Source organism: Chaetomium tenue (genome assembly GCF_020726465.1).
Source record: "Chaetomium tenue strain MPI-SDFR-AT-0079 chromosome Unknown F5144scaffold_5, whole genome shotgun sequence".
Lineage (NCBI taxonomy): Eukaryota > Fungi > Ascomycota > Sordariomycetes > Sordariales > Chaetomiaceae > Chaetomium > Chaetomium tenue.
Window position 1 is genome coordinate 2,732,061 of NW_027117333.1, and position 18,835 is coordinate 2,750,895.

General features: G+C 58.8%; 7 protein-coding genes across 7 annotated transcripts; 4 read left to right on the plus strand and 3 right to left on the minus strand.

Moving 5' to 3' along the window:
• Positions 1-3,063: 3,063 nt before the first annotated feature.
• Positions 3,064-3,810, plus strand: F5144DRAFT_300487 (uncharacterized protein). Its single transcript, XM_066783885.1, has one exon. The coding sequence runs from the start codon at positions 3,196-3,198 to the stop codon at positions 3,628-3,630; it is 435 nt and encodes a 144-aa protein (XP_066641636.1). The 5' UTR covers positions 3,064-3,195; the 3' UTR covers positions 3,631-3,810.
• Positions 3,811-4,443: 633 nt separating this feature from the next.
• On the plus strand, positions 4,444-6,957 carry F5144DRAFT_300448 (peptidase C65 Otubain-domain-containing protein). The gene is made up of 4 exons (XM_066783884.1): positions 4,444-5,219; positions 5,333-5,419; positions 5,486-5,549; positions 5,612-6,957. The coding sequence occupies exons 1-4, from the start codon at positions 4,806-4,808 to the stop codon at positions 6,718-6,720; spliced, it is 1,674 nt and encodes a 557-aa protein (XP_066641637.1). The 5' UTR covers positions 4,444-4,805; the 3' UTR covers positions 6,721-6,957.
• Positions 6,958-9,113: 2,156 nt separating this feature from the next.
• On the minus strand, positions 9,114-10,256 carry F5144DRAFT_594313 (uncharacterized protein; the record flags this gene model as incomplete). Its single annotated transcript, XM_066790565.1, has 3 exons — positions 9,114-9,182; positions 9,225-9,495; positions 9,679-10,256. The coding sequence occupies 3 exons, from the start codon at positions 10,254-10,256 to the stop codon at positions 9,114-9,116; spliced, it is 918 nt and encodes a 305-aa protein (XP_066641638.1).
• Positions 10,257-11,571: 1,315 nt separating this feature from the next.
• Positions 11,572-14,284, minus strand: F5144DRAFT_300766 (mitochondrial small ribosomal subunit Rsm22-domain-containing protein). The gene has a single exon (XM_066783887.1). It carries the CDS (start codon positions 14,150-14,152, stop codon positions 11,618-11,620), a length of 2,535 nt encoding a protein of 844 aa, XP_066641639.1. The 5' UTR covers positions 14,153-14,284; the 3' UTR covers positions 11,572-11,617.
• A 19-nt stretch (positions 14,285-14,303) lies between these two features.
• On the minus strand, positions 14,304-15,383 carry F5144DRAFT_631422 (thioredoxin-like protein). The gene is made up of 3 exons (XM_066792458.1): positions 15,177-15,383; positions 14,645-15,072; positions 14,304-14,588 (listed from the first exon to the last, which is right to left on the minus strand). The coding sequence occupies exons 1-3, from the start codon at positions 15,247-15,249 to the stop codon at positions 14,448-14,450; spliced, it is 642 nt and encodes a 213-aa protein (XP_066641640.1). The 5' UTR covers positions 15,250-15,383; the 3' UTR covers positions 14,304-14,447.
• A 63-nt stretch (positions 15,384-15,446) lies between these two features.
• F5144DRAFT_536525 (putative RNA methyltransferase) lies at positions 15,447-17,104 on the plus strand. Its single transcript, XM_066787059.1, has 4 exons — positions 15,447-15,588; positions 15,764-15,894; positions 15,946-16,299; positions 16,351-17,104. The coding sequence occupies exons 1-4, from the start codon at positions 15,559-15,561 to the stop codon at positions 16,865-16,867; spliced, it is 1,032 nt and encodes a 343-aa protein (XP_066641641.1). The 5' UTR covers positions 15,447-15,558; the 3' UTR covers positions 16,868-17,104.
• A 454-nt stretch (positions 17,105-17,558) lies between these two features.
• Positions 17,559-18,498, plus strand: F5144DRAFT_578380 (uncharacterized protein). The gene has a single exon (XM_066789262.1). The coding sequence runs from the start codon at positions 17,751-17,753 to the stop codon at positions 18,339-18,341; it is 591 nt and encodes a 196-aa protein (XP_066641642.1). The 5' UTR covers positions 17,559-17,750; the 3' UTR covers positions 18,342-18,498.
• The last annotated feature ends 337 nt before the right edge of the window (positions 18,499-18,835 follow it).

Genomic DNA, 18,835 nt, shown 5'->3' on the forward strand with positions numbered 1-18,835 from the left:
CTGTGGGGTTGTTTGGAGGTTGGTTGCCGGAGCGCGGGAGGGAGCACCTCAATTCCAGCGACCTCAGCGACCTCGGGCCCCGTTCAACGAGTCGCAATCCCGTCGAATTTAGTGTAGTTTATGCAGGATATTATGCGAAGCCGGGTCTCGAACGTGCCCGCATCCTCAACTCGAAGCAAAGAAGCGTCGCGAGATCAGCTCCAAACAAGTTGGAGATTAGCAACGTTGGAGTGCCGGCACTTGCCCGACGAGGGGGTAGGGGGGAAGCAAGGAAACCTGGAAGAACCAAAGAGCTGGAAGTTGATTCTGCTTGGGGTGGACCTGCTGTCTTGGTGGGCAGGGAATACCCCAGAAGCAAGGAAGGCACTACCGGCATCCACCGAAATCAACACCCCACGGGGTTGACAGCCCTACATAATAAGCACCCACTATGGGTTTAGCGTTTGAACCCCAGGAAATGACGCTCTGTGGCATCAACACCCATCCATCCAATGTTGAAGCTTCAAGTTTCTTTTCCTTGCAACCTTGGGACGGCGCCAAACGCCACCTTAGTGGTTTTCCAGGTTCTCAGATGTCTGGAACGACGTGGTGCAATGGGGACGATGCCCGGGCGAAACATGATTAACGCTATCCGGGTAAGCATTCTTTTGAAAGAGCGGCTTGTTGACACCTGCCGCTGCCGGAGGAGATTCCATCCAGGTTCCTCCCCTCCTCGTCTTCTGGTACGCCTGGCTGGTCCCGTCGATGTCGGCCTGGCGATAGGCGACGCGCACTTCTCCACAGCTCCTGATGTTGCATCAGGGAAACGCAAGCTGTGACCACTAGCATGATGAGGTGCATTGGCCCGCCGCAGGACGCCCCCCTCCCCGCTCCCGTTATGCAAGTTTTTGGTGCTCGCCGAAACTCACACGGGCACGCCAATCATTCTCCACGCTAGTAACAGACTTGCAAAGCATGGCTTCGCTGAGCACCACCCATCCCCATCGTGAACACGAATCGGATGCCACAACCGAGCGGGTATCCACGCCATTCGGGCAACCCAGGCCCCGCCGTCTGCCCAGCACCATCTCCTCTTTGGTGCCGGTGATGCTCATCGAGCCCCACTGGTGCCCCGTTGTGCTTGGAACAACGGCAGGGCAGCTGGTTATGGATGGCCGTCGTCGAGCATGATGGTTGATATTGGTGCTTCTGTGTCACATCTCACCCGACGAGTCCGGCACGGGGTTGCGGCGATGGGAGCAAACACGACGGCGGCGGATTGGTTCTCATGCAAGCCACCCAGGGTCAGAGCGGAGAAGCTGCTGTGCATGTTTCCCCTCTCCGACGGCACGATATCATTGTTGAGACGGTCAATCAGACGCCTCAGGGACTCGCTCGCGCTGGGAAGCTGCGGTGGTATCGCGCCGTGTACCTCCACTTGCACATATCGTACACCCCGTGGACGTGCGCAGCGATCGTCCGGTCCTCACCGGAGGCGTTTTAGTGCGTAGGCACGGCAGGCTAACTTTTGACATGGAAACATCGGACAGAACCGAGAAACCCACCACAGAACCAAATTTAGCGATGAGCCAACCACATTCCGGCGTGGCAGGTCGTCGAGAGCGTGGGCAGCCCCCTTCAGAGCCGGACCCCACACGAGCGACCCATGAGCTTGGGACGGTCCAAAGCCAATCAACCAAGCCTCATTCATGGTTGTGCATCCTTCTTCGAGGAGCGAGGGAATCCGCCACAAATCCCTCGCTTCCCAGCTGCGACATCAAGCTTGAGCTGCACTGTTAACTAGCTAGCGGCCTCGCTTCATCCAAAGCGACCATGGACGTCTGTATTCCGTCTTGGCACTGTCACATTCTCTCGGCCGTTGAAACAAGTCAGCCCTCAGCATGGGAGCCAGCCCATGCCTCGGTTCGGTATGGTGGTATATCATCGCAAGTCTAGCTCAGTAATCGTGGATGGAACAGATCGACGTCGCTCCGAGCCATCGAACAGGATAGCGAGGGTCGCATTATCCATGACACACAGCCTACCCATGGGGGAGAGGGGAGGCCGCGCAACCACTGACTGCAGCGTGTTGCTGCGCAGGGTGCATGTATGTACCCCAGATGGCGTGGTCACTCGCAGTTTCTGACCCAGAAGTACCACCACCTACGGTATCGTTAGACTTTCACGGCGTTGACGTATATCATAGGTGGCAGGGCATCCTGAGCTTCGGGACGAAGGGTGTGATGGTACCGACCCTGAGCATCCGAGATGCGCTGGTGCGGGCTATACATAGGTAGTTAATGGTGTGTGTCGGGTATCACTCACATAACTGGTCAGGTGCCGGGGTTGCTCCTGACCTTTACTTCCTCTCAGCGAGCTTGTCAACCTGATCACCACACCAAGGCCTGGGATTTAGAAGGGAGTTCTAGGGTCGGCCTGGGACAGCGTCGCGGCACATACCTGGCTATCAATAACTACACCGGGCGCTAGGCCTGACCTAGACGAGCTCCGTTGGGAGGCCGGCACTGAACGTCCGTCAGTGGCCACGCCGGAGCTCTCGCAACTTCTCGGACGATCCGGGTCCGCAAAAAGACCCGCCGAAGCGGCACAACCCGTTGTTGAAGGACGCCATGGTCGGATGGACAGTCATGTCCAGGCTTAGATCCGCCTCCTCAATGGCCGTTCTCTGGGCATCACATCCACCACTGCATGCTTCAAACGATTTATCCATCCTCACCACGTTGCTGAATGACTGACCAATTCGGGGCCGTCGGGTCCAGCAAGCCTCCTCGTGGTGCAGGGGGGGGGGTTCGCGGGAGCTGCAGTCAGACCAACAGCTGTTGGGGCGGCGCTCGTCTTTGTGTTCACACCTTCATTCGCGAACCCCTCCCCTGCTGCCCCAGAAAATGGAGACCTGTGGTGTGCTCTGCGGGACCCGGCAGACGGCGCTAGTACCATCCTCCTTTGGCACATTTCTCTGTTCCCACACACAGGTGGGGAGGGTCAAGGAAGTGCGGGAGATGCCACGGGGCCACCTCGATGCCGGTGGGGGTTCGATGGAGTGCTCATATTCAAGATACGGCGCGGGTTTGCAAAGTACGAAGTACATAGAATGTAATCTGTAGCGCGCACTTGTCCAAGTGCTGACGCGGAACAAGAAGATTTGGTTGGCAAACGGGACCCCCTGTCTGAAGACCCCAAGCAGGGGTGGGCGGCATGTGGAACTGCCAACGGAGGTTCCTGGAAACGGTCCAGTGGGTCGCCGTCAAGAGGCTGGCCACACCCCTGGAACCCGCAGCGGATGCTCAGGGGGAGCTCCCCAGAGTCAGTGCACCGCCCAGAGGTACTTGTACAAGTACCTGCCCAGGATCAGGGGCCGACCCGAGGAGTCGAGGTTTGAGGATGACAAGACAGCATCACAAAATCACGACAGGGACCGCAGTACGACAAGCTCCACCACGCACTCGGCATGAGAACAGGCGCACCGAGAGCTCAGACCGCCAATCCCCTGTCTCACTGCGTTGCCGGTTTCTCATCGTCAACGGCAGAACTCGAGGTTCCTCATTGGATCGAAGGTTGGCGACCTGGGGGGGTTGCTGCGTCGTGGTCGGCGGGCCGTGCGTCTGGGACCGGCAGGGGCAGGGAGGGTGAGGCACTAAGGACCAGGGATCCTCTCCGACACTTTTTTATTTTTTGTTTTTTTTGACAGGGAAGTCGAGCGAGCGTTGTGGCATCCGTCTGCAAGTTGAGGTGCCGCAGAGGAACATCGTGGCAATCGCAGCCAGTGAGCGACAGCCAGTGAGCGGCAGCCAGTGACAGCTCGGCAGCCACCGCAACAAGAAAGCAGGAAGGCAGGGCCCATACAGGCCCCAACAAACCGCTGCCGCCAATTTATCTGGGCCAGGCTCGACCAAGCACCCAGAAGCGGCAGCAGCAATGCACCACCATCAGCCTAGCATTCAAAAATGTCCCCACCTGACTGACAGGTTGGAGGCTCGGGTCTGGCCTGCCTCATCCATCCATTGCTTCCAGGTTGCTTGGTCGGCGGCGGTCGCTAATAGCACAACGTACATAATTATTGTTCCTTCCTTGCCCTATTAGTATCTGGCCGCTTGCTCTCTCTCCTCCCCTTCCTTTATTATCACCGTCCCATGCCCGGCTCTTCGTCTCACCCGTCCCGTCCTTCCGCCCATCCATCCAACCATCCATCACATTCCATTCTGCGCTTCAAGCTTCGCTGCGTGCGCCCTGCCTGACGTAGTTTGGTCCCGGTCTCGGTTGTGCCTGCCTCTCTCCCGATCGGTTTAAATCGATCGTTTGGTTATCTCTTTGCTATTTACCATTTACCATTTACCCAACCGCAACATTACTTGTTTATTCGTTTATTTGGGCTGTGCCGTCCAGCGGTTACTCTTTGTGGTCCTCCGGCCGGTTAGGGACATACAAACTTCGGTACAGTACATACAGCCGACGCAGCCGACACAGCTGGCGCTACCAAATCTCCACTTCGGCTTCCCGGAGCCAACGCGCAACAGGCAGATAAAAACAGAGAGACCTCTCCCTCCCCGTCTGCATATTCTGTCGGTGTTTGGTTGCTTGTTTCTTCTTTGGTGTTGCTGTTTGTCGTCCCTTGCAACTTCAACTCCAACTCCAACCGCAACCGCAGCCGCAACTGCAAACTGCTGCTAGTTTTCGGTGCACACATGCTCCTAGCACGACGACTCCACACGCTGAAGTTCGGCACCTCTCTCGGCTCCGTCCGAACACGCTAAAAAAGACCACCGACATTTCCGTGGACGGCTGCTCCGCATCCATCGCACTCCGGCATGTACCAGCCCCAACCCACGGCGTTTCTCCAGGTGTCGACCGGGTTTGCCATCCCGCACAGCCTCCCGGACTACACATTCGACGAAACACCATTACGTCTGAGCGACGGTCGGGGTTCCGCTGCAGCAGGAGCGGGCAGTAGCGCGGCGAATGCGTTGCTGTACGGGACCTCCCTGTTCAGTGCCAATAGTGCAGGTGTCGGCCCCGCACCCTCCGCGTCTGGTGGCTCCTTCAGCTTCCACTCCACCTCATCTCCATCTTCCACAACCACAGCTGCTGTCGCCGCTTCCTCAACCATCACCGCACCACCTCACCACCGACCCTCATTACCAATCTTGCTCAAGATGGAGCCCAACACAGACGACCTCGTTGCCCAGGAGGCGGCAGCCCGGGAATACCAGCCGCATCTCGAGGTAAATAAAAATGATCAATTCTCAAATTCCCAATTCCCCGTTCCCGTGTCCGTGTCCGTGTTTTTAGTGGTTCAAGGACCCCGCGCTCACCAAGCCCCGCGCCGCACACACAGGGACCACTCGTCGGCAAGAAGACACCTAGCTCGGCAATTATGGAGCAATATGCCGACGCCGACGCCATCTACGTGCAGAAGACAATGGTGGGTAATCATCTATACCGGTGACAATTGCAATTGGTTATCAGCCTTTGCTAACACGGCTTGCAGGCGCTGCCGCAAACATATTCGGACTACCGGCCTATTCAAGGAGACGGGAATTGCGGCTGGCGGGGTAAGTTGGCGAGGCCACTCCACGCTGTGCGCATTGGACGTCCCTGCTAACGTAACGGGCAGCCATTGGCTTCGGCTACTTTGAGACATTAGTCAAGAGCGGCAGCAAGGCCCGCATCGAGGCGGAGAGGCAGAGGTTGGAGGGGCTGAACAGCCTGATCGAGAACGTCGGTGGGTTCTCACCCTATGTGTCTCAGGATTTCGTCGACGAGACCCTGGCCCTCCTCTCGAAAATGGCCGCCCTCGTTGGCCATCGGGAGCAGGCCATGACAGAACTGCGAGAGGCATTCAACACACCTTCCATCTCCGACTCGGTCATGTACCACTTCAGGATGCTGGCAAGCTCGTACCTCAAGGGCCACCGGGAGACATACAGCGCCTTTGTCACCGGCGGCGCGGGTGTCGACGGGTACTGCCTCGAGGTGCTCGAGCGCCACAGCGTCGAGATCGACCATCTCGGACTCATTTTGCTGGCCAACGTGCTTCTCAAAAATGCCGGCTTTGTCCTAGAGGTTGCGTATCTCGATCGGAGTCCCGGGCCCGAAGTCAACACCTACCGGATTCCCGAGGAGGCCAATGGCCGTCACCCGTCGGAGTTGGGCCCCATCATCCACCTCTTGTACCGCCCGGACCACTACGACATCCTGTACGTCCCCGAGCCGGTGGACTTGCAGGTTCACCGCGTAGCCGGCTTCTCGCAAAGCTACGAGATTGGGAGCGCGCCAATGACGGTGCACAACTTCAACTCTGTTGATATGCACACGCTGTCACTCATTCCTGGGTTCGCTAACTCTGCCCCGGGACTGGCGCCCATGCTCGACACCACCCCATCCCCTCTCACCACATACAGCCCGAGCCCGGTGTCCCCGTGGGTATCATCGCCCTACGTGGACGCGATACAACAGACATCGCCGGCACCGTTGCCGGTACCAACCCCAGTACCCGCGCCGCAGACGCATCCCCTGCGGTTCAGCGAGTACTGTCAGTTGCCCGAATATGTGGGTAACAACACGTGGCGAGAACAGACGTTGCAGACGACGACGTTTAAGAACAGTCACTTTAACGTAGCCCACTACAACAACCCCAACTTCCAACCGGAAGAGTACAAGCCCGGGACGGACGAGAGCGAGACGCCGCCGCGGGCCAGCGGCCGCAAGAGAGGCAGTGTATAACGCAAGAGGGCTGGCTGTGCCAACCAGGATGCAGAGTGGCGGATGTGAAAGGCAGGATGGCACGCATCGGAGGACTTAATACCAGGCAGTGAGTGAAGAGGGCCGAAAGTGGCAAACCAAGGAAGCAACACGGGCATTCTCCGAGTTCAACGCTCTTTTTGCGCCTCTTATCTAGTAGCGACAACAGCGGCTTCTTCATCTCGTCCTGGGCATCTCGATTTTAGCTATGGTCGACCCTTGGTCGACGAGTCCCGGGAAGAGAACAAGAGAGCGGCCCCCTGAGAGAGGTTCGCCCCTTACGACTACTTAATGAGGATGTCCAGAACCAGGCTGGACATTCGACGCACCGGAGCTCCCTTCGGTCGCGGCATATTCAACGGCATTTCATCGGTTTTCATTTAGCGGCGGGCAACGGCGGGTGCCTTGCCGGCTTTCCACATCTCTTGGCTTTTTTGTTCCCAGCTTTCATGGTGCATGGTGTTCCCGGACGGAGAATCACGGATTTTGTTTTCATTTCCATTTTCTTCCCTTCTCCCTGGGACCTTTCTGAACATGGCATTGGCAAGTGGCTACGAGGTGGGGCCAAAAAGGGGTCGAGGGGGCAAAGAGCCAGGCCGAGGTCGGCAGGTTGCATGGAACAACAGAGCGCGCAGGAGGCCCAAAATTTGGCGAGTCAATAAAAGGCTGGTTGGGGAATCCCTCTATGGCGAGGCGGGGGGAAGCAAAACGCGCCTAGATGACACTGCAGATTGTATGCATATCGCTGCGGGTCGGTGGCTCTGAGCAACGGGCGGGAGAGGTGTTCCGTGGTTCCTCGCCCGGCTATGGGCGGTTGCCGGCGACGACTTGGGAGGAGCGGTCAACGGCATGCATGTATCAAATGGTTAGTAATTATTGGCTTGGGAAGGTTCTGGGATAGGTTTCAGGGGGTGGTAAGGGACGAATGAATTGTTTTGGCCGCTTCGTGCCACTCAAAAACCGGTTCCTGCGCTCTTTGAAGGTGTGTGTGTGTTCCCATCGATCTCGGGCTCGAATATTTTGCCACGAGGGAATGAAGCCAAGCCGACGGCTTCCGAGGGCAGGGCGCGATGGCCTTGACAGATCTGGTATCTTTTCTGTAATGGGACGAACAATTCTGGCGTTAGCCCAAGCAGGTCTTCTCAAAGCAGACATTCGGCGCGCTTGGGGACTCACAACAAAACTCCTGCCTCGTAGTAATCTCACGCCAGAACTCTGCCAGGGACGAGAATACACACAGTATTCCGTATTCGTACATACATACAATACATCCGTCGAGGATGCCGATGGTCGTCCAACTCGCCACAATCTTATTATTTTTTCTCATTCTTTCTCTCATCCCTAACCAATGACCGGATGATCCGAACCTCTGGGTCCCGACCACACACCACACCACAACACCCACCCCCAATTCCACCACTCCCATTCGCAATCCTCCTCCCCTAGCACACCTCGCAACGCCACCATCCCCACTAGTGTGCTCCCGCGCCCTTTTTTTTTTTTTTGCTTTGCTTCTCACGTTCCGTCGTGGACGGGAGGGTAGGGGAGGGGAGGGGCACAGCTACCTAGGGGACCGGAACTTTTGAAGGAGCCAAAGAAAGTACTTCCTTCGTCAAGGGGGGGTGGGATTTCGATCAAGCCAGTGACAGACCAGTGACAGGGCCTTGTCTCCCTGTCTCCCATGCAAGCTAAGCTGAAGCGGCCGCTGCCATGCGTCGGCTGAAACAGGAGTGAACCATGGTGCGGTCGCGGGTGGTGTCGAATTACCGTTGCGCATTTGGGGAGAGATGGAAGAAAAAACTCGCCGTCGGCGGGTGTTCGGACGCAAACCAGGGGGTCGGGTCGGGTTCACGTCGTGTTCTTTGGCTGCCCCCCCGGTACTTTTCCCTCTTCCCCTGGTTGCCTGGGTGGTCGGTGGGAAAGAATCAGCTCTTGGCTACGTTAGCCTGGTGGTCTGTCAGTCAGCGACATCGGGGTTGTTGCCTTCCCTGGAGTCTGGGCTGCCTGTGGGCGGTGGGTTGTGGGCTGGGCTGGACTGGGCTGGACTCGCTCGCGTATCGTGATTTGTGACGGGACTGCAAGCCGTCGGCGTCGGACTTCCTGTGTCGTGGGTCGCTGGCTGTCGGCTGGTTGGTGCTGCGCCGCTTCCTGGGGGAATGGGGGGGCCGGGATGTGTGCAGGGTGCGGTACCCTCGGGGGATGCTGACGCTTGGGCCATATGAACGGTACAGGGAGGAGGTCAGGGGGTATCGGTGGGTTTGACGTCGTGATATGGTGATGATGAATGAATCTCAACTTCTAAAGCCAGGTAGACGTACACAGCAACAGTACAGATATTGTACACTCGTAGATGATACATCCCCCCTATCAACAGATCACTTCCTCCCAACGACACCCCTCACCCCCTCCAAATACAGCATCTCCTCTTCCACCTCCTCTCCATCCTCCGCAGCAGCCTCAACCAACTCCCCCATCAACTGCATCACCTCCCGACCCTCCACAGCCTCCACCCCGCCCTCCCCCAGCCCAATCCCCTCCGCCAACACCCCAGCCCACGCATGCGCTACCGCGCCCTCCCTACTTCCATAACCACCACCAGCTGAAGCCAGAAGCCGCTCATCCACCCCCGCCAACCCACCGTCATCGCCACCGCCCTCAGCAGCGACAACCTCTCTCGCAAGCGACGTGACCCCCTGCCCCGCCAGCCCGCACGCAACAAAGCGCGCCCAGGGGTTGGCTGCCTCATCGCCATCGTAGCTCGCCGAGGCCGGAGGCGACGGCGTGGAGACGTTGATGGCGGTGCCGAGGGCCGTAACATGCCTCCGCAGATGCACCCCCAGCGCGGCGATTTTGGCGCGCGGGGGGGCTTCTTGCCCCTGTTTCGTTTCCGCCGTCCCCGTGGGAGGAGGTTGAGAAGCAGAACCCCTCGGGACGACCCACACCCCCGGATCCCCCGTCGTCCCCCCCTCCACGCCAAACACCCGCCACAGCATCTCAATAGTGGTCCTCTCAAGCAGCCGCGCGTAGCATTTCACGGAGAAGTGGCGGTGGTGCGGCGACCGCAGGTCCAGCACCGGCCAGAGCACGGCCTGCCCCGGCCCGTGGTAGGTGGTCAGGCCGCCGCGCGGGGAGTGCAGGATTTGGGGGTGGAGGGTGGCCGTGGCGGTGCTGCTGTCATGATTGCTGTTGGTGGTGTTGGTGTTGGTGTTGGGGGGGGAGGTTTTGGTTTGGCGCCGCCATGGTGGGGGGGGTGGGATAGGGATCTGCAGGGGCGCGGTGAGGCGGGCTGCTTCCGGGGGGGTGAGGGGTGTGGTTTGGCGCCGGCCGAGGGTGTAGATGGGGGAGGGGGTGAAGGAGATCAGCGTCGGTGGCGGTGGCCGGACGGCGGCGGCCGATCCATCTTTGAAGTCGAGGTGCTGTCGCCGGAGATGTTGTTGCACGCGGTCGGCGAGGCGGTAGGGGATGTAGTGGGGATGGATGCTCGGGAGGTGCAGGTGCCGGAGACGGAGCGGGGCCATCGGGACGGGGACGGGGCTGGCCGGGTGCCTACCCGGGGTGCCGGCTCGGTCGGGATGTGGGAGTCAATCGGAGCCGAGGGTGTGTGTTGTGTGGTGGTGTTAAGGGGTGTTTGGTCTGGTCTGGTCTGGGGTTGGGTAACGACTGCCGGAGATGCACGACACCACCCTCACATTCGATTCCTTTTCCCCGCTTTTTGATAGGATTGGGGATGGCGACCAGTGGCGACCAGTGGTTGTCTCAAAAAAACCCGGCTCGTTGGTTTCGTCCTTTTTTCCCGTTCGCTTCTCCGTCGCGGAATCAACAAAAGCCCGTGCTCTCCCGTCCCCCGCTCCGTCCCGAGACCCAATGCTTTCTTGCGCGCGGTGGGGCCACTTGCTTCCCGCAATCCAAGACCTATGAGACCCATCAGATCAGCCCATGCTAGCATGCCAAACCGTCTGTGGATCTCGCGAGAAGCTCACGCGCAGCCAGGACAACCTAGCAGGGAAGGCAGGGTCCAGGCCAGAACGAAGGACGCCCCGCAGCGGCAGAGGCCGCGCCCAGGTTGCGGGTCTCAACGGCTTGGCGCTGCCAGGCCCGCAAAACCCGGCAGAAGCTTGCACTGGGTCCTTGCGGAAGTCTGTGCCGTTGTCTTTTTCATCAATAATAAATCGGCTTTTAGGTGGGGCAGGGCCGCGGGGCACACGCCACTCGCACACGGCACATTTTGTGTTTTCCTGGTTTTGAAGGGAACAAGCAACAAGGCCCGTGAGGTTGCATAGCGGCACACACGAAACACTGGACTCATTCTATGCAGGGCCTTTTAGGAGCATCCGTCAGCATCAGCACCGGTGGCAGGAGTAGTAGGTAAGTCTGGGGGCTTTGTGACTAGGCAGTAGACGACGTCAAATTGTGGAAGAGGAATGCACCATGGAAGGAGGCATTTATTGGTTGATCATTGCTCCGTCTTACCCGTCAGGACCCAACGACTGAAGCCTGCAATGCAAGGACGGAGTTCCTCCTGCAAGAAATTGATAGACTGCCGGTGCAGGGCCGAGGAGTGCAGCCGGTTCGTCGCGGGATGCGAGCCGTGGAGGGTTATGCCCGAAGGGGGAAAGCGAAGGAAGGTCTACCGATGCCGGTGCCGATTGTGGGGAGCCGACACCCGCCCGCTGTTGCTTGCTCTTGGGGCCACGAGTCACTTTCCTTTCCGAGGGGTGGAGTGCGAGAGGAGGGCTGGTTTGGATGTGCGTCGGAGCCCGCTCTTCGAGGCTCGCAACGGCTTGTAATGGATGGACATTGAGTTGTTGTTTGTCTTACTTCGTACATCCCGCTTGCAGTTTGCATATCCCATACATAACCCATATTGTACAATCCTCGCTCACCTCCCGCCTCGCATAAACTCGTCATCCTCCTTCTCGTCAGGATCCTCCACCTGGTCAATACCCATCTTGTCCATAATGTCATCCAGCTTAACCCTCCTGCCGCCCTTGGTCCTCCGCTCCGGCGCCGCCCGGCCCCTCTCCTTGGTCCCGATGATGCCAAACTGCGGGTGCACATTGACATCCACCACCTTGAGCTTCTTCGGGTTCGCAGCCGCGGCCCGAGAACGGACCCCTCCGTCGCCGGTATCAACGCCGCCCTTGCCGAGCCGGACCTGGCGGATGTTGCGCGTCTTGGCACCCAGGGCCCACAGGTCGCCCCAGTCCGCCTTGCGCGCATCGTGATATGCCTGCTTGGAGAATGACTTGGGCACCACCCACCGCTCGATCTGGCCCGCTGGCGTGCACAAGTCGAGCGTGACGTGGCCGCGCCGCTTGAGCGGTGTGAGGATGTTGCGCGGCAGCGAGAGTGGGTTTGGCGCCTCCTCGCCTTCCGCGTCGCCGTAGCCCTTGAAAGCCTTGTCGGCAGCCTCCTTGCCCTGTTGGAAGCCAAAGATGTTGGCGGGCGAGGCGCCGGGTGGAGCCCCTCGGCGCACGGCGAGGTAACTAAACTTGATATCTTCGTGGCTGCGGTGTGACGCACCAAGAACCTTTTGCAAAAACCGGGGGCGGATGAAGCGCTGGTTGAAATGGCAGAAATCCTTGCGCCCGTGGCTAAGACCGGGCGTGTGGTACATCGGGCATTTGGAGTGGTTGGTGCACGGCGCGATGATCATGCCGGGCTCCCGAACACGCTCCGAGTCTGGTTGGATCTCTTCGCTGCGCGGCTGCGGCCCGGGCGGGATGATGAACTCGTCAAGGATGCGATCCCGCACATTGGCCACAGCTTCGAAGCCACGCGGGTGACCCTTTTCAAGAACGATAAGCACGCCGCCTTCCGGCGAGAGCATGGTCCAGAGGTTGTCTATAAACTCCTTGCGCTTGTACGCTTTCTCGATCGGCATCAGCATGTGGGATGCGATGATGACGTCGAACACCTTGCGCGGCGCCGGTCCACCGCCCGAATCCAGCTTCCGCTCAGCACCCTCGAGGGAGTGTATGTAGTCGGGGAGACGGGGCAGGAAGGTCGTGTTATCCAAGAACTGGGAAACGCGCTGCCGAAGGTTCTCTGAGCCTATAACAACCGTCTTCTTGCCGAATGGCTCCCTGCCAGTGGCCCTGCCGCTCTCGCGAAGGACTTCCCACTCGGCCTGGAGCACATCCTGCCAAGCAGACAGGCCAGCACCGCCAGCGCCGACGTCGAGAACACGAGGACCTTCGGGCCGGTTAAGGAGGCCCTCTATCCACTTGTCGCCCAGCCGTTTTCGCACCTCAACCAGCACGCTCGTTGCTGATGCATACAAGCCAGGGAGCACAGTAGCGAGGTAGGTATCAGCCTCGATTGGTGACATCCTGTAATGCCCAGCCTCCATCAAAACGCCCTTTTGAGGCAAGTTGGACTTTGACTTTGGTGTCGCCGGGCCGTGGGGCAGGCCCGGTCCGCCAAGCAGACGCTCTGCCGCCTCCTTAATATGTACAGTATCGGTTCTTTCGAGTAGTGTGCTGATGGGCTCGACGAAAGTGGCCTTGGGAAGCTGAATCGTCGTGGGGCTCGTCTTAAACTTGCCTATTCTCGTGAGTTCGTGCAGCCGCGTGCCAGAGGACTCATAATCCTCGAGGAACGTGGCATCCGGTTCGCCTTCATCTTCGTCGATCTCCTCCTCTTCGCGCGGCTCCTCTTCCTCATTGACCTCCTCATCTTCGCGAACTTCCTCAGCCGGCTGCAGCGATGCCACCTCAAAGTCACGCTGCAGCTTCATTATCGCCTTGTACTCTCGTTCGTTGTTGGCTATCACCTGCAGGTAGTCAACAGAGCCGCCGGCAACCGGCTCGAGGGCGTCGGCCATCTCCGGGACCTCCTCGGCTCCCTCAATGCCCTCCGCCACAGCCGGAGCTTCCACGCTTTCTGCTTCGACGGCCGTGGTGCGATTTATTACGTAAGGGACCTCCTCATATGCGCCGTGTTCCGTCTCCCTCAGCAGGGTATGCTGCCCATCTTCCTCGGTGCTGGGGAGTGGAATGCCCACATCTTCCGGCTGCGTCTCACGCAGGGGCGGCCCATACAGCCTTTCGTAGACCTTGTACTCCTCCGGTGACAGGTAGTCGGCGGGCAGCGTGTTGCGGAACGTTTGTCTCGCCTGTCGCACGATGGTCTCGATATCCTCCGCCTTCGACGGCGCAGTTGTGTCTAACGGCTCCACGAGAGTATCTTCTTTTGTCGTATCCTGCCGAACCGGTGTGCTCGTGGAGAATTGCCGGACAGAATTGGGTCGCCAGGGACGGGTTGCAGTGCTCATTGAGGGGGCCTGCAACCGCTTGCGAAGGAATGGCTGGGCGGACGGCCGGCCACGCGGTAGCAAAAGAGCATCGTAAAAGCTCAGAAGCTGGGCACGGCACCCAGGACACCGATTCTGCATTTTCCCGGCCGAGATCATGTTTGCCGCCGTCGTTGGTGATATGGAAAAAGCTGGGCGTGGGGAGGCAAGGAAAGAGTTTCACAAGGTCCGAGCTCGAGGTTTAGAGATATCCCACCAATACCCCTGCACGTGATAGCAACCCCTGGCGGCAAACACCAACAGGTACGATACGGATACTCAAAACAACCAATTCATCGAGGCAAAAGAGATAGACTTCTCTTGCGTTCTAACGTAGTACAATGGGTAAATTAGAATGTCCCACGCGCGACCTAAAACGCCCAAAACGCCAAGCTTCCCAAACAAAAATCCCACATCATTCACTCCCCAGGTCGGCCAGCGTCTTGAACCCAGGGCGGGGAGGAACTCTCGTCCCACTTCCCCCTGACTGGGCCTTGGCCGCCTGTATGTTCCTCTTGTTGAACGGCGAGTTCTCAGCCGCCTTGTAAGGATCGAGCTATCACCAGTTAGCATCCCAACCACACCCATCCAAGACCAACCAACAACACATACCGAAATCAACGACCAAAAGTACAACCCAAAAAACGCCACCAACCCCTCCACAAACCCCTTCAAATCCCACCTCGCCGGCCTCACCACACTCTGCCTCCCCACCCCACTCCCCCCCAACCTCTGCCCCGACCCAGCAAACATCGCACCCCCACCCGCAGCACCTCCCCCCACACCCGCCAACTTAACCGCCTTCTCGACCGCCGCCGTCAGCGCCGGCGGATTGGCGCCCTGGATGGTATCGATGACGGCGCCGTTGCGCAGGATGACGAAGGTGGGCATGGCGCGCACGCCGTACAGCTGGGCGACCTCGCCCTGGCGGTCGACGTCCACCTTGCAGAAGGCGATCTTGCTGGGCTTGGCGAACTTGGTCGCGAGCGAGTCGAACGTCGGCGCGATCATCTTGCAGGGGCCGCACCAGTCGGCGTAGACTGTGAAATGGGGGGGGAGGGGGGAGGTTAGTTAGGGGTCGGGGAGAAGGGGGGGTGTGGTGTGGTGGGGGGAAGGGGGACGCGATGCGCCGGAGGGGACGTACAGTCGGTGACGACGATGGCGTGGGAGCTGAGGGTTTGGCGCCATTGCGCTGTGGATGTGATGTTGGTCAACATGGTTGGCGATGTGGCGGTATGGTTGTTTGTAACTTGGCGATGGGATGTTCGGAGTTGCGATCGCAATTGTCAGCAGCGGCATGTGCAGGCGGCTTGATAGCTGGCCAGATCGCCGGATAAGGATCAAGGGTTAGGGTTGTAGATTGAATACCCCTGTCGGAATTTACAAGGCGGTCAATTTTTGCGAAATTCTGCCAGGCGCAAGCCAAAACTTCTGGAGCCATCGCGACCCAGAAGAAGTGAAGCATTGTGTTTTGAAGGTTGCATTTCAAGCGATTTCTGCTTTTGTTTTGCGCATCTGAATTCACCATGCCGCCCCCATATGAGCATCAGCCAAAAGTAAGTTCCAGACACATTCCCGGGCCCATGAAGAGAAAAAGGATGATCACAACGATGGCATGAGAATCCCGTAATCAGTTTTCTTGGCTTTCGTTGCGATACTCATGTTGTGTAATTCATTGAATGGAACTCCGGGTATTGTCATGTTTTAAGACAATTGCTAATGTTTGGACAGAGGCGCCGGCTCGACGCTGAGGACGGTGGTGCTAGTAATGGGTCAAACTTCAAGGCTTACCCCCGATTCACTCCAACCGCCCCCAGGGCATGGACAGTTTCTATTGCCGTGCCCACAAGCCTCATCACAGAGTAAGTCTTGAATCTCTTGCGACCCACGCACATTCTTGCTGACTTTGGCAGTTGCGTAACACGAGAGCAGAGGACAACCAACGTCGGCCGCGTCGCGCGTGCCTTGGCCATCTTTTCTGTGGACGAGGTAGTCATTTACGATGATAGTCCCACGGACAAGCGCATCACCAACGCCGACCCAGATGCATACACTGGCGACGTGGACCCGGCACATTTCATGGAGCACATCCTCACTTACCTTGAGACGCCACCCTTCATGCGCAAAGTGCTATTCCCTTTGCACCCAAACCTGAGATCGCAAGGTTTGCTACCGAGTCTCGACATGCCGCACCACCCGCACAAGGATGAGTGGCTACCGTACCGAGAAGGAATGACGCTGGAGCTCCCAGCGAAGGGAGGGAAAGGGTGGGATCTCCCGTGCCCGGCGAATGCAGGCTGCGTACTAACAGTCCCCAGCACGGTCGTGGATATTGGTATGCCCAACACCGTCACCATAACCGAGTCGATCCCGCCCAAGACGCGGGTAACCCTCAAAATGCCCGACGACCCCTCCGGAACCCCGGAGCCGGTACACCCGGCTGCACCAAGGACAGAAGAGGGCTACTTCTGGGGCTTCAGTGTCCGCAAGGCCTCCTCGCTCTCCAACGTCCTCACGGAAAGCCCCTACGCCGACGGCTACGACATGAGCATCGGAACATCAGAGCGTGGCATGCCGCTGTCGAGCGCGTTTCCCGGTCACGAGCAAGCCAACTTCAACCACTTGCTGGTCATCTTTGGCGGCCCGCGGGGGTTGGAGTACGCCGCAATGAACGATCCACAGCTGGGTGAGATGGGGATTGCTGGGGCGAGGACCAAGGAGCTGTTCGACCACTGGGTGAACGTGCTGCCGAATCAGGGGACGAGGGGAATCAGGACGGACGAGGCACTGTTGATAGCGATGACGGGACTCAGGAGATTGTGGGATAGCAGCTGACCTGGCTGACTTATTTTGGGACAATATATCACTGCGGCGTTCTCGGGGCGTTTGGTTCATCAGTGTTTCATCGGCCGATATTTTGCCGTGGTGGTTGGGAGGTTTGCTCTCCGAGCCCCCTGCTTGCAGTTCAACATCAGCTGGTTTGGCAATGAGGTTATCGAGAAGCTTGTCAGCCGTAGGTTTCTGACCATAACTTGCCGAGTCGGCCAGACGCCGTCCCGAATATTACGTATCATATCGTCTCCCGACCAGTGCAATGGCCATGTGTCGTGATCTGTCCACCACTGTCGATTCCCGGCGCCAGTCAGCATACGGGCACCCCCCACCAAACCAAGAGATACTACTTGCTGGTTCAACCCCGCAAAACCATGACAGCGATTGTCACCCTCGAGATGCTTGTCTCGCTGCCGGTGTGACATCGCAGCGGCTGACATGCGTCATGTTGTCGACACCAAGGAAGCCAGTTGACTTGGCTGCCTCGGAGAACACGCACCGAACAGGTAAGGATAAGCTAGCGAGGGAGTATTCCCTCCGGGCGAAGACCTCAACAAAGACCAGAAAGAACTCGCAACCCGAGCCAGCCTCCGGGCACCGACCCATCCGGCTGGGCCAGCCAGCCACCCCTCCCATCACATCACACGCTCCTGCACGTGAAGGAAGAACCATGCATGTCGAAGGTGCAAATCCCCGGGACCTGACATGGGTGGTGTGTGGTTGGCCCCCAACGCCCACCCTCCCAAGGACCCGGGAAAACGGAAGGAAGGCTTGGGCAGCTTCGGGATGGACACGCCCACCCACCACACTACCTAGCCTTCGTCCGTTCCAAGACGGTCCAAAAAGCCCATCCATAAGCTCGCCGGGAACTTGCAGTGCGGCATATATGCAAGCCTGCTCGGCTGGCTTCTTCGGGGCTGAAAATAGACGGGACGATAAAGAACGCAGTGGAGAGCGAGAGAGAGACAGCCGGCGCGAAGAGCGAGCGGCTTACACGAGGCATATCCAGATTATCACCGATGGGGAAACTCCCGGATCCACGGACCGCCGATCCCGCACGGTCTCGCTTGCTCCAGGTCTCAGCCTCACAGCAGGGTCCAGTCGTCCCAACCAGTGGTTTTACCGAAAGGATCGCGCCCAGCGTGCGGCATTGGCATTGGCATTTATTGGCACGGCTGCCAATCTCTCGTGTCTGGCGGTGGGCAGGATCGGGGATCAACAACATACCCACAGAAAGGACCCAAGATCAAGCGCAACAGCAACATGTACCGGTACCTACCCGCCCAGGCTGACGAATCTTCCAGGTCCTCCTACCTGTCGCCCTCTCCAAACCACACACCCCCTCCGTTTTCTCCCTCCATCCCTCCCTCCAACCCTTCACTCCCTCACATCCCTCCTCCCTTCCTCGGCCCGGGGTTGGAGGGTCCGACCAACGGTGCAGCGGTGCAGCGATGCAGCAGCGCCGCAGCATAACTAACCCAAGCCACGGTTACACCGTCGTCCCCCGCCCCAGACGCGCGCCCGTGTACCGTACCCAGGCAGCTGGGCAGCTGGTTCGGTGCCGCAGGCCTGCGCTAGCTCTCATGTCGTTGCTAAGCGAGGGACTGGGGGGGGAGGGGGGACACTGGGGGAACTGGGGCGGGGGGGATGTGAGTTGTTGGGATTTTTGCATTGTCTTCTTTATTTTTATGTTCTGGGCCTGGCTGGGGCTGGGTCCACGGTTGGTGGGAACACAAGGTCTCTGCTGTGTGACCGCAGCACAAGGCGGGCGGGTGATGGAAGGCTTCTGGATCACACTCATCACCATCCCGTCCCTCCTCCTGTTAGGTTAGGTGGTTCCGTGGTTTTGGGGGGGCCAAGCTGGGGAGGTGCGGAGCTGGGTCCTGCGCCGTTGGTAACCGTTGCGGTGCGGTGTTGGCGCTTGCTTACTCCTTCCCTTTCCTTGTGCGACCACACCCTCCTTACCCCCCC